The sequence below is a fragment of the Natator depressus genome, chromosome 17 (assembly GCF_965152275.1).
Source record: "Natator depressus isolate rNatDep1 chromosome 17, rNatDep2.hap1, whole genome shotgun sequence".
Classification (NCBI taxonomy): domain Eukaryota; kingdom Metazoa; phylum Chordata; order Testudines; family Cheloniidae; genus Natator; species Natator depressus.
The window spans coordinates 23,138,075-23,155,828 of record NC_134250.1 but is presented as its reverse complement, the minus strand read 5'-3'; the positions used below and the strand labels follow the sequence as shown (position 1 = coordinate 23,155,828).

General features: G+C 45.5%; 1 protein-coding gene across 13 annotated transcripts in view; it reads left to right on the top strand.

The window, feature by feature from the left end:
- TSPOAP1 (TSPO associated protein 1) overlaps positions 1 to 17,754 on the top strand; it is a 233,154-nt gene that overhangs the window by 73,684 nt on the left and 141,716 nt on the right. For all 13 annotated transcript variants that reach the window (XM_074974827.1, XM_074974826.1, XM_074974834.1 and 10 more), the window contains 4 exons: positions 3,725 to 3,814; positions 7,602 to 7,724; positions 8,727 to 8,831; positions 9,195 to 9,245. In XM_074974827.1, the coding sequence (XP_074830928.1) occupies positions 3,725 to 3,814; positions 7,602 to 7,724; positions 8,727 to 8,831; positions 9,195 to 9,245 (369 nt within the window). The remainder of the gene's footprint in view (positions 1 to 3,724; positions 3,815 to 7,601; positions 7,725 to 8,726; positions 8,832 to 9,194; positions 9,246 to 17,754) is intronic.

Here is a 17,754-nt window from a genome sequence, read left to right as displayed (position 1 = left end):
ATTTAAAAATGGTAAATGTGATGACCTGGGTAATTATAGGACTGTCAATCTGACATCGATCCCAGGCAAGATAATGGAGTGGCTGTTGTGGGAGTTGATTAATAAAGAATTAAAGGAGGGTACTCAAACTGATGCCAATCAACATGATTTTATGTAAAATAGATCCTGTCAAACTAACTTGATATCACTTTTTATATGTTATAGTGTTTTAACAGCAAATTAGCTTGGGGACAGTATGCAAAAAGCAAAAGTTATTACAATAAAACTTAAAGCTAAATCCAAGGTTATAAAATATTACAATATTTATAAGGATTAAAAAGGAGATATGCCATTAATCTGTATATGATCCCTGTGCCACTTGCCTTTTCCTTATATCAGTGGCTGACCATGCCATATCCAATTGCTTATTAATATTCTCTATTCTCCACCTGATTTGTGGAGAATAGAGAATATTAATAAGCAATTGGATATGGAATTCACATTTTTAAACTTAAATCTAATTTCTGATTAGAAGAGTGGCTGGAGTATTATTTGGGAGACCAAGGATCTTTCTAATAAATTTGTTTTGAATCACTTCCTGTCTCTGGGATCAGACTATCCCCACATTTCTGCTCCATACAAAATTTGAGAGCATACCTTAGCCTCAAACACTTGAAGGGCTGGTGCAATTAAGTTTCCCCCATGAGTCCAGGTAAAATGTAACACCACTTGCATTGAATCTGAGACCTTCTCTTTTGTTACCTGAATATTCGTATGACGCAAACCATTTTGTGAGAACCAGATACCCAGGTAGGGGAAAAGAGCTAACTTGTTCAGTATATTGTCCATCAATCCTCCATTTATGCAACCACAGTCTCTGATGAAAGACACTTCTGTTAGCTTTGGAGTAATTTATTGAAAGGGCTTCCCGGTAACAGTACCAAACACATTCTTATTTGATTTACAAATATGGGCCTCCTATGGGGAGAAAATTGTATGCACCTTTTGTTGATCTAAAATCAGCCTTTGAACTGATTGTTAGGGACCATCAGTGAGGCAAATTGGAGATTGCTGGAACAGATCTGTGATTACTACTTCTTTTAAGAGCCCTTGACAGACAAACAGTGGATAAACCTGGATGGGGGACTAACTGATTCTATCCCAGTTAGAAAGGAGGTTTGATGGGGGTGTCTAGTAGCCCCTTTTCTTTTTATCTTTTATGATGTGGTTTTAGCATTAAAAGGGGATCAGTATTTCCCCCCTAAAATCATGAATGCCCCTGTGTCTGTCATATGATATGCAGAGGATATGGTTCTATGGTCACAAATATCTTCAGCACTGAAGTGTTTATTACATGGATTTGGTATTTTTTTGATGAGATTACTGTTTTGGTTGATAAAGATAATAGTGTTGATGTTATATACTTAGGGCTTGTTTTCACGTACAGCACTACAGAGACACAGCTGCACCAGTAAAGCTGCTCTGCTTTAGTGAGGATGTTTCTATGCCGACAGGAAAGCTGCTCACGTGGGTGTAGTTAATCCACCTCCGCGACAGGCGGTAGCCATGTTGATGTGCCGCCGACATAGTGCTGTCTACGTGGCGGGTTAGGTCAGTATAACTACATTGCTCAGTTGTGTGGATTTTTCACTAAGTGATGTAGTTATACCAATATATGTCTGTTGTGCAGACCTGGCCATAGACATCTGTAAGGCCTTTGACTTGGTACCACACGACATTTTGATTACAAAAATTAGAAAAATATGAAATTAACAGGCTGTTTGCAGTGTTGTTGTAGCCGTGTTTGTCCCAGGATATTAGAGACAAGGTGGGTGAGGGAATATATTTTATTGGACCAACTTCTATTGGTGAAAGAGACAAGCTTTCGAGCTACACAGAGCTCTTCCTCAGGTCTGGGGATGGTACTTGGAGCATGAGAGCTAAAGGAAAGGTGGAACAGATTGTTCAGCGCAAGTAGTTAACACCTATTCTATGAGACCATTCATGGTGAAGTGGCCCGTTCACCTCTCTCCAGTCACAGGACAAAACAGGGGGTTAGTGGGTTACAGGTTGTTGTAATATGCCATAAAATTCAGTATCTTTGAGTCTGTGATTTTTAGTGTCTAGTAAAGTTATGAATTTAAGCTCCCAAGATCTTCTTTTGAAGATGTTGTTCATTTTTCCTTTGAGGATGAGGACTGAGAGGTCAGATATAGAGTGATGGTGAAGTGTTCACCCACAGGTGTCAGGGTGTTTTTTCTTCTATCATTTTTCTGTGTGTGTAGGACCCATGGACTGAAAGGTGTGTTGTGGGGTGTGTTGATTATTGTAGCAGTGGAGCTATGTGTGCAGGTTTCGCATCTGTTGTTCTGGCAGGGTCTGGTGCTGCTTTGACTTGGTGGGTCCTGGTTTGCTAAACAATCTGTTCTACCTTGTATTTAGTTGTGACACTCACAGGACATTTCCCAGACCTGACGAAGGGCTCTGTGTAGCCTGAAAGCTTGTCTCTCTCACCAGCAGAAGTTATCCCATTAAAAGATAGGCCCTCACCCACATTGTCTCTATAAAATTAACGTGGGACACATTAAATTAATTAAAATCTGGTTAACTGATAGGTCTCAAAATGTAATTGTAAATGGGGAATCGTCACTGAATGAGTGTATTTTTAATGGGGTCCCGCAGGTATTGGTTCTTGGTCTTGTGCTGTTTAACATTTTTATCGATGACCTGGAAGAAAACATAAAATTAACCCCCTGCTCTGGGCTGCTGCACACTCCCTGGCTCTGCTCTGGGCTGCTGCAAGGGCCCTGAGTTCTTGGCTCCATCATCGACTTGCCCACCCTGACAATCTGGCTGACTTGGAGTGCTGGCCTCTCCCCATTGACCCTGGGGACCTGTCAGTCCCTGGATCTGGACTCCTCTTCAGCCCTTCCCCTTTCTCCTGGTATTGACAGGGGGCCAACCAAAAAACCACTATGTTTCAGTAAGGGGCCAACAGCCCCCTTATACATCTCCCAGCAGAGCCTTGGCTATTGCACCTCTGATGGTGTGATCTTTGGGAATGTGAAGAAAAGTGCCCTGTAGGAACAGGGATGCAGGAGCCACTGTTACCCTCATGGGGTCTGTTTTGATCATGTCTTGACCACAAATTGATTTAGGGCCAGATTCTGGTCACCTGACTCATGTTGGGTAGCACCAAGTCACTGAAGTCAGCAGGGCAGCTTGTGGGATACGATGCTGTTCATTCACTGTGTGTAAGAGTGTCAGAACCTGACCCCCAATGGTTATGATAGGACTGGCTGACCCTAGATTATTTGGTGACCGCAGAGGAATTGGATTGTGAGTCTCTCTGCAGAGGGAATTTGTGCCAAGTGGGTGTCCAGGAGATGTTTGATGGTCAGTAACAGCCTGTTTTGCTTCTCTGGAGTTTTTGACATCTACCACAATGTGTGTTTGTGTGTGGGAGGGAATGAAATTCGGTAAAGTTCTTCCATTAACTATAGAGACCACTCATCATTCTGTGGTGATCACCCAGCCTGGGGAAAATCTTCGTCTCCCCATATCACCACTCACAATTATGTGAGCTGCATCTCCTAGGTCTGCAAGAGTGGGCATCAAGGCACAGAACTATAATCTTCTCCTGCAATCAGCCAGGTGCAGCTCAGCCTCCTAGTTCCCTCTTGCCTGGGCAAAGCAGTTAATCAGAGAACTTTGGTATAGTAACAAGATCATTCTCTCTGGACAGGAAATCCAGCTGCAGGTGGTGCAGGGTGAAAATGCACGACTGGCTCAGGAGAACACTCAACTAAATGGAAAGGCGGAATGGGCACGACAGGTAACCAGGGATACTCTTGTTCCGTCAATGGAGCATTAGCTTCTATTTTATGTTTATGTCAACATTGCAAAACTCCTCTATCAAGTAGAGCTTATCACAGGACTAAGACAAAGCAGTAGCCCAGATTCAAAGTGTAGTTATCAATGGCTGGCTGTGAAACTGGGAGACTGTATCTAGTGGGGTCCTGTAGGTGTCAGTCCTGGGTCTGGTACTATGTAATATTTTCATTAATTACTTGGATAATGGAGTGAAGAGTGTGCTTATAAAATTTGCAGAGGCCACCAGGCTGGGAGGAGTTGCTAGCACTTTGAAGGACATGATAAGAATTCAAAACGACCTTGAGAAATTGGAGAATTGGTCTGAATTCAACAAGATGAAATTCAATAAACAAGTGCAAAGTGCTACACTTAGGAAGGAAAAAATCAAATGCGCAACTACAAAAAGGGGAATAACTGATTAGGTGATAATACTGCAGAAAAGGATCTAGGGGTTATAGTGGATCACAAATTAATTATGAGTCAACAATGTGATGCAGCTATGAAAAAGGCTAATATTATTCTGGGGCATATTAACATGAGCGTCATAGGTAGGACACAGGAGGTAATTTCCCCATTTTACTTAGCACTGTGAGGCCTCAGCCATGGGTGGCTGGTAATGGAGGCTGGAGGAGGCTCAGGCTCCCCAAACTTCTGCTAATGCTCCCCGCCATGGTCTTGGGCCAGGCCGTGGCAGGGCTCAGAGCTCTGCTGGGCGGCCTGGGCCCAGGGCTCAGCCCAAGCCTCCTCTGGGCTGCTCTGGGCGTTGTCGGGCTGGCCAGGGCTCAGGGCTGCTCCGGGCACCAGCAGGGTTTGGACCGGGGTGAGGAAGGGAGGGCTTGGGTGGAAGGGGTAGGGTGAGGCCATGGGCGGAAGAGGCAGGGAAGGGGGCTAACCTCCCTGAACAGGGGTTGCACACGCTGCCCATGGCAATTCTGGGCACCACACTTTAGGAAAAATGGGAACAAACTGGAGAGAGCCCAGAGCAGAGCAACACAAATTTTAAAAGGTTTAGAAACCCTGACCTATGAGGAAAGGTTAAAAAAAACCCAAAAACCTGGGCCTGGTTAGTCTTGAGAAAAGCAGACTGAGGTAGGGACCTGATCACAGTCTTCAAATATGTGAAGGGCTGTTATAAAGAGGACAGTGATCAATTGTCCTCCATATCTACTGAAGATAGGATGAGAAGTCATGGGCTTAATCTACAGCAAGGGAGATTTAGGTTCGATATTAGGAAAAACTTTCCAACTGTAAGGGTAGTTAAGCTTTGGAACAGGCTTCCAAGGGATGTTGTGGAATCCCCATCACTGGAAGTTTTTAAGAGCAGGTTGGACAAACATCTGTCAGCGATGGTCTAGGTTTACTCAGTCCTGCCACAGCGCAGTGGCCTGGACTTGATGATCTCTTGAAGTCCCTTCCAGTCCTACCTTTCTATGATTCTGTGATTCTCCACGGTGATTTCTGCTGTTGTAGTGCTTGATGAGAGGCCTTGTATGGGGCTCGTTGGGTCCACCATGGGGTGGTTACAATGGAGGATCGTGGTGTCAAGGTTCCTTCCCCACTCTGAACTCTAGGGTATAGATGTGGGGACCTGCCTGAAGGACCCCCTAAGCTTATTCTTACCAGCTGAGGTTAAAAACTTCCCCAAGGTACAAACTTTGCCTTGTCCTTGAACAGTATGCTGCCACGACCAACGTTTTAAACAAAGAACAGGGAAAGAGCCCGCTTGGAGACGTCTTCCCCCAAAATATGCCCCCCCAAGCCCTACACCCCCTTTCCTGGGGAAGACTTGATAATGATCCTCACCAATTGGTACAGGTGAACACAGACCCAAACCCTTGGATCTTAAGAACAATGAAAAATCAATCATGTTCTTAAAAGAAGAATTTTAATTAAGGAAAAGGTAAAAGAATCACCTCTGTAAAATCAGGATGGTAAATACCTTACAGGGTAATCAGATTCAAAACACAGAGAATCCCTCTAGGCAAAACCTTAAGTTACAAAAAGACACAAAAACAGGAATACACATTTCCTCCAGCACAGCTTATTTTACAAGCCATTAAACAAAAGAAAATCTAATGCATTTTCTAGCTAGCTTACTTACTAACTTTACAGGAGTTGTAAGGCCTGCTTTCCTGATCCGTTCCTGGCAAAAACATCACACAGACAGACAAAACCCTTCCCCCCCATCCAGATCTGAAAGTATCTTGTCCTGTCATTGGTCATTTTGGGTCAGGTGCCAGCGAGGTTACCTTAGCTTCTTAACCCTTTACAAGTGAAAGGGTTTTGCCTCTGGCCAGGAGGGATTTTATAGCACTGTATACAGAAAGGTGGTTATCCTTCCCTTTATCTTTATGCCATGTGGCCATAAACTTTTCTCCATAGCTGGGGCATAAGTGGGGGGCAGTGCTGGCTGAGGGCAGGGTGTACCCTAGGGAGCAGGGGAGAGACCCAGTGCAATTTACAGCTGCCTTTGCCTGATGGAAACCCTGAAGCAGGACAGGAGGCAGCAACACCAGCTGCACTCCTGGGGTGAATCCCCCTAAGGGTGCAGGTGGGGTAATTATGGTGCCAAGTTTGCGGCCTGGCTTTTTAGGACGTGACTGCGCTCTCTGGCATTACCCCCAGTAAATAACTGCACGGTGGTCATAACAAACAGGAAAATCAAAATCACACAGATGCACAGAGCAGCAAGGAAAAAAGTAAGAAAATAATTCATCATATTGGCTGCAGGCATTAAGGTAACCATAAGGCACACACTAACAAGTAAAGGGAAGATTTTAAATGTGCATAAATGGGTGGGAATTGATAAAGGTTTTGTATAGGGGGCAGGATCCCTCAAAGATATGGTTTCTTAACTCAGCTCCTTCTCTCAACATAAGTGAGGCAAAAAGCCAAATTTTACACTGGGTTTCGCTCTGAAGACTGGTCATTTTCCCCATGATTAGGACTTTCCAGATCTTCACAAGCCACCTGTCAGAAAGGGAGCATTAGCCTTACACTGGTGCTCTTAGTTGCTCATAATACCCAAGTTATAGTTCATTCTGCTTAGATCTAAAGACTAATCATCAGCACCTTATATGGTGAATGTAGGGGAGAAAACTATACATCAGGTTACAGTTCTGTTCAACCCGAAGCACAAATCTCTGTGTTTATTCTTGCTGTGTCCAGGTTGTATGGCCTGGCTCTCCACAGTCTCTCCAGCATAAATCATGTTCAGAAAACCTCACATTTGGGATGGGAGATTACTTCAGTAGCAAATGCAGGCTGTGTGAATAACCATTAGTCATAATTAAGAAAGATACAAATATATGAATATTTTCCTAATGTTATGTTTGATCACAAATGTGAGGAAAGATGGGTTTACTTGACTGCCAGTGGGATGGGAGGAGATGTGGGGGTCCCGTGTTTGCCAATGGGAGAGTAAAAGACATAGGTTCATGTCTCTGCCAATGGAAGGTGTGTCTAAGTCTAAGATAACAAGGAGTCTGGTGGCACCTTAAAGAGTAACAGATTTATTTGGGCATAAGCTTTCATGAAAAACCACCATGAAAGCTTATGCCCAAATAAATCTGTTAGTCTTTAAGGTGCCACCAGACTCCTTGTTGCTTTTGTGGATACAGCCTAACGTGGCTACCCCCTGATACTTAAGTCTAACATGTGGTTCAAACTGTGAAAAATGATGGACCGCCATTATTTATACAAAGTGTGCCTGAGGCTGTTTGTACTAATACACTATCCTCTTTCCACAGGTTGAATCTGAAAATGCTGACCTGAAGTTACAGGTTGTTGTACTTACTAAGGAACGAGATTCTGCTCTTCAGAAGAGCCAAGGACTCCAAACCAAGCTGGAGAATCTAGAGCAGGTGCTGAAGGTTAGTCGAATTCAGAGCTTTTGAAAAGGCTGTTGAAACACTAAACACTGTTTTGATTGGTTTGATCAGGAAAGGACATGAAGTTCCCCCTCTCTTACTTACAGTGTTTGATCTATCTAAGCTAGTGATTTAGTTAATCCAATGCTATTTCGAAAGGGCTTGTTAGAGCAATGTCTAAGGCCATAAGCAGCAAGAAGAGAGACCTAGGAATGTGTCTCCTTGGCTGTGGGTAATATGGGAGAGAAGCGATTGCTATAATTTCCTATTGCAGTTGGAGATTTACGATGCACCATGATTCCCTGGTGCTCCTTGATCACCACAGACAATAGTCTGTCAGGCTGGGAGCCCACCTGGGCTGTGATACAGTGGAAGCCAGCCAGGTTGGAGGGATGTGGCTGATGTCCTGCAGTATGTGATCGATTTCCTGCAGTATGATTTCCTGCAGTTGTTTGGGTCACCTATGTATAGTTTCGCTGTTAGTGGCTTTCGCTACTTAGGGAGTTTCTCAAACTGGGCTCCTCTGGCTTCTACAAGAAGATTCTCATTTCAGATATCTGGTTTTTGACAAGTGCCTTGTCTGTCGAGAGTGACTCTAAATTATGCTGGCTGCTGTGGTTCCACAGGGATTGCTTTGCCGGCTGAGGACTGGCCAGAGTGCTGTGTGTGTTGGCCCTGCCCTGTTGGCATACCTGGCATACCACTCCTCTCCATGCGCTCTGCGTCTGAGGGGGAAGCTGCTGGTGTAAAGCTGTCTGAAGCCACTATGAACCCCGTTTATATTGCTGGAATGGCTTGGAGAGCTTTGGGAGGCCAAGGATCTGCCCAATATGTGCTGGAACCCCGCCCCTGAAAGTAACCTCCCCGTTTTTTAATTAGTCTGTGAAGAACACTCGGTCTGTTAATTGCCATCAGGAAAGCATGGAGGATGAGGCCCTCAGTAGAGCTCCGAGAGGCAATGCTTCAACAATGCCTCCCCTAAATTGTGTGTGACTTCTTCTCCAGCATATGAGAGATGTGGCTGAGCGAAGGCAGCAGCTGGAGGCTGAACACGAGGAAGCCCAGCTAGCACTGCGGGCGAAACAAGAGGAAGTCAGATGGTTGCAGCAGGTATGCAGTGAGTGCGAGACAGTGAGAAAATGGACACTTTAACTCTCTGAATCCCCCCATGGAAAGAGATGGAACTCCTGCATTGTCTCCTTGGTGGGACTGTGCAGGGAGGAGGTATGTGTGAGTTTACCACATAAACTAATCCAGGGAAGTGAACTCTGATACCTGGGCACTACAAGGGGCTGTTCTCATGCATGACAATTCTAATCTGCAAAGGCTCTTTGTCCATAGAGCAGGGATGTCTCTGGTCCTGTTGTTCTGTTCTTTTAAATCTATCTTGCTGCCTACTGAGATGCTGACAGCAGGAGTGAGCTTTCTGAGGGGTGTTTGATCAGTAACTCCTTGTCTCCTGTTTGACTTCAGGCCCAGGCAGAGGCAAAAAGGGAACATGAAGGAGCAGTGCAGCTACTAGAGGTAAGATGGAAAGGCAAAATCAGCCAGGAGTTTGCAAATTTGCAAAAAAAAAAAAAAGCCAGGTGTTTGCAAATTTGGTCTCCAAGAGCTTTGTTTCTCTGTGGGCTGATGTTCCTGGGTCAGAATGTTCCCTAGCAAACACTGCAAGTGGTAGACCTGTCTCACTACAGTGCGGCGCACACTTATCTGTCACTCAGGCGAGTAGCCATTAGGGCTAGAATTTTCAAGAGCTTGAAACCTGGCATACTGATTGTCTTGGAAAATCAGCCCTAAGACTGTTTACTCAGTTCAGGTTTTCAGACAGTGACCATCACTGTGGTGCCTGTATATCTTCCAGTGATGCATTAAGCAACATAACTGTCATGTCTGCAGCGTTCTCCATGACTTTCTGCATATGGGTTTTTGGTTGGTTGGTTTTTACGTTATGTGGTCTGTGCTGTTATTACAGGAGACATGGCAAAGATGCGGTTTAGCTCTTGGAACGGAAAGTGGTGAGGGTAGTTCTTTGATCCAGCAGGAATGAATGCCACAGTCCCCCAAAGTGCCAGTTCTCCCCATTGCTCTGCCCCCTGTACAAACAAGCTTTATCGTTGTGGTAGCCAACTCCATTATGCCAGTGGAGAAAAGCGATGACCATAGTTTTGATCCCAAGCATGAGGTGATCTCTTAGATAACCTGGGCCCAAACTATTTAGAGGCATGATGACAAAGGACCAACAGTTTCAACTTGATATCATGCTTTAGGGGAATCCAGTGCAGTGAGTGGGGCCAGGTTTGATGCTTAGGGAGTGAGCTGCTGCATTCTCCATCAGTTGTAATTTTCTCAATGCTGAACCTTCCAAGCCCAAGTAAGCTGCTTTCTTACAGTGTGGTTGGAGGGTAATGAAGGTATGTGCTGTCGAGGGCAGCTCTTCCTCTCCAGTGATGGAACACAGTCAGAAATGGCAGAATGCATTTCTTGTGACCTCGGCTCTGTGAGAGCTTGGTGTCAGTGAGGAGTCTATAAGAACCTGTGAAGTCAGCTGAGCAGGTATGGGTATGTGTCTTTGACTGGTGGAGATTGTGCAATGGCTGCACCCTTCACAGAGGTCTCCTCTGCCAACCAGTAGCTTTAACTAACCCTTTCTCATCTCTGTTCCAGGGCATCCAGGTTAGCTTGGTGCCAATGGCACTGCTGTCTGTTGTAAAGAGTAAATAGCTAGAGCTATGTCACAGCTACATCTTGTTGTCATTTGACCTTGTGATGTCTCACCAGTTCAGCAGGCTGCTGCATTTTGACGTTAAATAGATCATTGTGGAGCTCCAAAAGTAAGAGGCCTGGGGGTGAAGGTGCAGGTGCAGGTTCACACAGTGACCCTTTGGGTGTGTTCCTCCAGAAAGTGGTCAGACAGTTCTAGTTCTTTCATTAGCCACTGCCATCTTGCTTAGATGGGACAGCAATATCTTGTGGCTGACTGTGTTGAATGCTGCAGAGTCCAGAGATTTGAGAATGGACATCAGTCTTCAATTGACACAAGAGACTGACCACCAGTGCCACTGCCTGTTTCCTGACCATGTGCTGACCTGAATCTGGATTGTGGCATGTCTAGGATATGGCTTCTGCTAGAGGAGTTTCAAGCTGGCATTTAGTTAGCTCCTTAACAAGCTTGTTCAGGGAAGAAAGGTTGAATATTTGCAATAGTTAGCTAGGTCCATTACCTCCAAGGTGCCTTTCTTCAGTTTGGGTAGACTATTGCATGTTTGAAGGAAAAAGGGGAGATTCATTCTTTGCCTAAGATGTTGGTTATGCCTGTCAGAAGAGGCTCCAGCAGTTGGTGATCCTTTGTCATAGAATCGTAGAAGACTAGAGTTGGAAGAGACCCTAGGAGGCCACCCAGTCCAACCCCTTGCTCAAAGCAGGATCAACACCAATTAAATCATCCCAGCCAGGGCTTTGTCAAGCTGGGCCTTAAAAACCTCTAAGGATGGAGATTCCACCACCTCCCAAGGGAACACATTCCAGTGCTTCACCACCCTCCTGGTGAAATAGTGTTTCCTCATTTCCAACCTAGACCTCCCCCACTGCAACTTGAGACCATTGCTCCTTGTTTTGTCATCTGCTACCACTGAGAACAGTCTAGATCCATCCTCTTTGGAACCCCCCTTCAGGTAGTTGAAAGCTTCTATCAAATCCCCCCTCACTCTTCTTTTCCCCTGAAAAGAAGCCATGTTCCCTCAGCCTCTCCTCATAAGTCATGTATCCCAGCCCCCTAATCATTTTCGTGGCCCTCCGCTGCACTCTCTCCAATTTGTCCACATCCTTTCTGTAGTGGGGGGCCCAAAACTGGATGCAGTACCCCAGATGTGGCCTCACCGGTGCTGAATAGATGGGAATAATCACATCCCTTAATCTACTGGCAATGCTCCTACTAATGCAGCCCAATATGCGATTAGCCTTCTTGTCAACCAGGGCACACTGTTAACTCATATCCAGCTTCTCATCCACTGTAATCCACAGGTCCTTTTCTGCAGAACTGCCACATAGCCAGTCCTTCCTCAGGCTATAGCACTGCATGGGATTCTTCCGTCCTAAGTGGAGGACTCTGCACTTGTCCTTGTTGAACCTCATCAGATTTCTTTTGGCCCAATTCTCCAATTTGTTTAGGACACTCTGGACTCGATTCCTACCCTCCAGCATATCTACCCCTCCCCGCATGTTAGTGTCATCCGTGAACTTGCTGAGGGTGCAGTCTATCCCGCCATCCAGATCATTAATGAAGATGTTGAACAAAACCGGCCCCAGGACCAACCCCTGGGGCACTCCGTTTGATACCGGCTGCCCCCAACTAGACATCAAACCGTTGATCGCTACCCATTGACCCGACTATCTAGCCAGCTTTCTGTCCACCTTATAGTCCATTCATCTAATCCATACTTCTTTAACTTGCTGGCAAGAATACTGTGGGAGACCATATCAAAAGCTTTGCTAAAATCAAGGTATATCATGCTCACCACTTTCCCGATATCCACAGAGCCAGTTATCTCATCATAGAAGGCAATCAGGTTGGTCAGGCATGACTTGTTCTTGGTGAATCCATGTTGACTGTTCCTAATCACCTTCCCCTTCTCTACGTGCTTCAAAAAGGATTCCTTGAGGATCTGCTCCATGATTTTTCCGGGGACTGAGGTGAGGCTGACCAGTCTATATTCCCTGGTTTCTCCTCCTTCCTTTTAAAGATGGGCACTATATTTGCCTTTTTCCAGTCATCTGGTACTCCCCCTATTGCCATGAGTTTTCAAAGATAATGACCAATGGCTCTGCAATCACATCAGCCAACTCCCTCAGCACCCTAGGATGCATTGCATCTGGCCCCACGGACTTGTACATGTCCAGCTTTTCTAAATAGTCCCGAACCACTTCTTTCACCACTGAGGGCTGCTCACCTCCTCCCCATACTGTGCTGCCCAGTGCAGCAGTCTGGGAGCTGACTTTGTCTGTGAAGACCAAGGCAGAAAAAGCATTGAGTACATTAGCTTTTTCCACATCCTCTGTCACTAGGTTGCCTCCCCCATTCAGTAAGGATCCCACACTTTCCCTGACCTTCTTCTAGTGGCTAACATACCTGTAGAAAGCCTTCTTGTTACTCTTAACATCCTTGCTAGCTGCAACTCCAATTGTGCTTTGGCCTTCCTGATTTCACTCCTGCATGCCTGAGCAATATTTTTATACTCCTCCCAAGTCAGCTGTCCAAGTTTCAACTTCTTGTAAACTTCCTTTTTTTGTTTAAGCTCACCTGAGATTTCTCTGTTAAACCAAGCTGGTTGCCTGCTCTATTTGCTATTCTTTCTGCACATCAGGATGGTTTGTTCCTGCGCCCTCCGTAAAGCTTCTTGAAAACACAGTCATCTCTCCTGGACTCCTTTCCCCCTCATTTTAGCTTCCCAGGGGATGCTGCCCATCAGTTCCCCGAAGGAGTCAAAGTCTGCTTTTCTGAAGTCCCGGGTCTGTATTCTGCTGTTCTCCTTTCTTCCTTGTGTCAGGATCCTGAACTCGATCATCTCATGGTCACTGCTGCCCAGGTTGCCACCCATTTCTACTTCCCCCACCAATTCTTCCCTGTTTGTGAGCAGCTGGTCAAGAGGAGCACAGCCCCTAGTTGGTTCCTCCAGCACCTGCAGCAGGAAGTTGTTCCCAACACTCTCCAAAAACTTCTTGGATTATCTCTGCACTGCTGTATTGCTCTCCCAGCAGATTTCAGGGTGATTGAAGTCCTCCATGTCTCCACCTGGCAGACAAGGAGCTGCACTGCAATCCAGTGACAATAGGAAGGAAAAAGAGAGAGAGAAAAAAATTCTGTTTTAAAAAACCATTTTAATCTAATCCAGGGCCACAACCATTAAAATGCTATAAAGATAATTATAGTTATTGTCTGGTGTCACTGCAGTGACACCAGACAATAACTATAATTATGTTAGAATCATAGAATCATAGAATATCAGGGTTGGAAGGGACCTCAGGAGGTCATCTAGTCCAACCCCCTGCTCAAAGCAGGACCGATCCCCAATTAAATCATCCCCGCCAGGGCTTTGTCAAGCCTGACCTTAAAAACTTCTAAGGAAGGAGACTCCACCACCTCCCTAGGTAATGCATTCCAGTGTTTCACCACCCTCCTAGTGAAAAAGTTTTTCCTAATATCCAACCTAAATCTCTGCCACTGCAACTTGAGACCATTACTCCTTGTTCTGTCATCTGCTACCACTGAGAACAGTCTAGAGCCATCCTCTTTGGAACCCCCTTTCAGGTAGTTGAAAGCAGCAATCAAATCCCCCCTCATCCTTCTCTTCCGCAGACTAAACAATCCCAGTTCCCTCCGCCTCTCCTCATAAGTCATGTGTTCAAGTCCCATAATCATTTTTGTTGCCCTCCGCTGGACTCTTTCCAATTTTTCCACATCCTTCTTGTAGTGTGGGGCCCAAAACTGGACACAATACTCCAGATGAGGCCTCACCAGTGTTGAATAGAGGGGAACGATCACGTCCCTTGATCTGCTGGCTATGCCCCTACTTATACATCCCAAAATGGCATTGGCCTTCTTGGCAACAAGGGCACACTGTTGACTCATATCCAGCTTCTCATCCACTGTAACCCCTAGGTCCTTTTCTGCAGAACTGCTGCCGAGCCATTCGGTCCCTAGTCTGTAGCGGTGCATGGGATTCTTCCGTCTTAAGTGCAGGACTCTGCACTTGTCCTTGTTGAACCTCATCAGATTTCTTTTGGCCCAATCCTCCAATTTGTCTAGGTCCCTCTGTATCCTATCCCTACCCTCCAGCGTATCTACCTCTTCTCCCAGTTTCGTGTCATCTGCAAACTTGCTGAGGGTGCAATCCACACCATCCTCCAGATCATTTATGAAGATATTGAACAAAACCGGCCCCAGGACCGACCCTTGGGGCACTCCACTTGATACCAGCTGCCAGCTAGACATGGAGCCATTGATCACTACCCGTTGAGCCCGACAATCTAGCCAGCTTTCTATCCACCTTATAGTCCATTCATCCAGCCCATACTTCTTTAACTTGCTGGCAAGAATACTGTGGGAGACCGTGTCAAAAGCTTTGCTGAAGTCAAGGAACAACATGTCCACTGCTTTCCCTTCGTCCACAGAACTAGTTATCTTGTCATAGAAGGCAATTAGATTAGTCAGGCATGACTTACCCTTGGTGAATCCATCCATCTTATAATGCTGTTTGGGTGCCTTAACTGTGTATTCCCAAATTATAATAAGTGTGTATTGCTTTTCAGCATAGCCTTAATTCTGAACAGAGGTTTGTCCTCACTTCCCTGCTGGAAGCTTGCGCTCAGTAGTAAAATTATATTTAGAAGATGATTCCACTGTGGAGGTTATTGCCTATCTTTATTCCTTCTCTGGCTGCTAATGAAAGTTCAGTTCAGTGTCTGTCCCATCAGGCCAAGATCTTGAGCTAGTAATTAATTCTTCTTTGAGTCGTGTCCTGATGGGTGCTCCACTCTCGGTGTGCTAGCGCCCCCTGTGCCTGCAATTGGAGATTTCTCATAACATTGTCCGTTTGGCCCGTGCATGTGTGTTAGGCAGTCTCGTGTCCCGTGCTGTTATTATATCACACTGCGCAGGAGAAATGCTTTCAGTCCTTCTCGACCGCGTTGGCCTGAGACGGAGCTCTGGCAGTTGCCTCAGAGAGATTTCCTCAACTTTATCCTCTTTTTTCTTTTTAATAGTTAGTCAGAGTCTTAATGTGAGTTTCAGTAGTTAGTAAATAGTAGTAGTAGTATAGCTTATCATCTTTTTATTTTTTTGAGAATTTTATTTCTTTTATTTTCTCTCGTGTTGCATTTAGATAGGTACTAGTTCATAGACTCACAGATATTAAGGTGAGAAGGGACCATTATGATCATCTAGTCTGACCTCCTGCACAACACAGGCCACAGAATCTCACCCACCCACTCCTGCAATAAACCTCTCACCTCTGTCTGAGCTATTGAAGTCCTCAAATCGTGGTTTAAAGACTTCAAGGAGCAGAGAATCCTCCAGCAAGTGACCTGTGCCCCATGCTACAGAGGAAGGCGAAAAACCCCCAGGGCCTCTTCCAATCTGCCCTGGAGGAAAATTCCTTCCCGACCCCAAATATGGCGATCAGCTGAACCCTGATCATGTGGGCAAGATTCACCAGCCAGATACCCAGGAAAGAATTCTCTGTAGTAACTCAGATCCCACCCCAACTAACATCCCATCACAGGCTGTTGGGCCTATTTACCATGAATCTTTAAAGATCAGTTAATTGCCAAAATCATGTTATACCATCATACCATCTCCTCCATAAACTTATCGAGTTTAATCTTGAACCAGATAGGTCTTTTGCCCCCACTGCTTCCCTTGGAAGACTATTCCAGAACTTCACTCCTCTGATGGTTAGAAACCTTCATCTAATTTCAAGTCTCAACTTCCCGATGGCCAGTTTATATCCATACTTAGTTAGTAGTATTCTTTATGGGGAGGTTATGCCCGGTTCTCCTGGCTTCAAATGGAGGTCATCTAGTCCAACCCCCTGCTCAAAGCAGGACCAACACCAACTAAATCATCCCAGCCAGGGCTTTGTCAAGCCAGGCCTTAAAAACCTCTAAGGATGGAAATTCCACCACCTCCCTAGGTAACCCATTCCCGGGCTTCACCACCCTCCTAGTGAAAAAGTTTTTCCTAATATCCAACTTAAACCTCCCACACTGCAACTGGAGACTATTTCTCCTTCTTCTGTCATCTGCCACCACTGAGAACAGCCGAACTCCATCCTCTTTGGAACTCCCTTTCAGGTAGTTGAAGGCTTCTATCAAATCCCCCCTCGCTCTTCTCTTCTTTAGATTAAATAAGACCAGTTCCCTCAGCCTCTGCTCATAAGTCATGTGCCCCTTAATCTTATTCCTCGGCCTCCTTCTAATTTAGAAACACCAGTTTTCAGGTTTTAATAGCAAAGTACGATCACTTGAATTATACCAAGTTGAACTATTTTGTGGATCACCTACTGAAAGAGCCCAAAGAGCAGTTCCAGGCAATTATTGTGGAGGGCCAGCTACTTGCCCGAACAGCTCTACAAGCCTCCCTTGATGCCGCTGATACTGCTTCCTGTTTGATTGCTACAGTGATAGTTATGTGAGGGGCTTCCTGGCTCCAACTCCTTGGATTCCCAAAAGAGGTCCAGAATACAGTAGAGGACCTCTCTTTTGATGGGTCTAAGTTATTCGCAGATAGCACAGACAAGTCTCTCAAATATTAAGGGACTCTAGAGCTACCGTATGGTCTCTTGGTATTTCCACACTCACCTACAAGAGAAAGCTCAACAAGTCCCAGAAGACCCAGTGATCCCACCTTGCCCAATTCATTACCTCCCAGAGGTCGTATGAACTGCACCAGAAGAGGCAGAGATTCCAGAGAAGGAAACAATCCACTTCTCAACCTCCTGCCTTGCAACTATCCACCTCCAAGCAGCAATTTTGACGGGTTGGTAGAGGGCTTGAATTACCATCCTCATCCTCTTCAGCTGCACCGATTCACCAGCCTTCCTCCCTTCAGTGACCGCCTTTAGCACTTCAGGTGGACTTGGGAGTTGATCACTACGGACAAGTGGGTTTTAGTGATCATCTTCACAGGATACACTATCCACTTTACTACAGTTCCATCAATAAACCCCCCTTCCCTGTCCCTCTCACAAGAGCTTGCTTCTTCAAGAAGGAGACACTCTCTTACACTTGGGAGCTATAGAACCAGTCCCCATGCAGCACAGAAGGAAGGGGTTTTATTATAGGTACTTCCTGATACCAAGAAAGAGTGGAAGTTGGAGACCCATCCTAGATTTGAGACTGCTGAACACCTGTGTGAAGACACAAAAATTCAAAATGGTGACACTTGCAGTGGTAATTCTGTCATTAGAGCAAGGGGATTGGTTCTCAGTCCTTGACCTTCAAGATGCGTATTTTCATATCGCTATCCACCCATCCCACA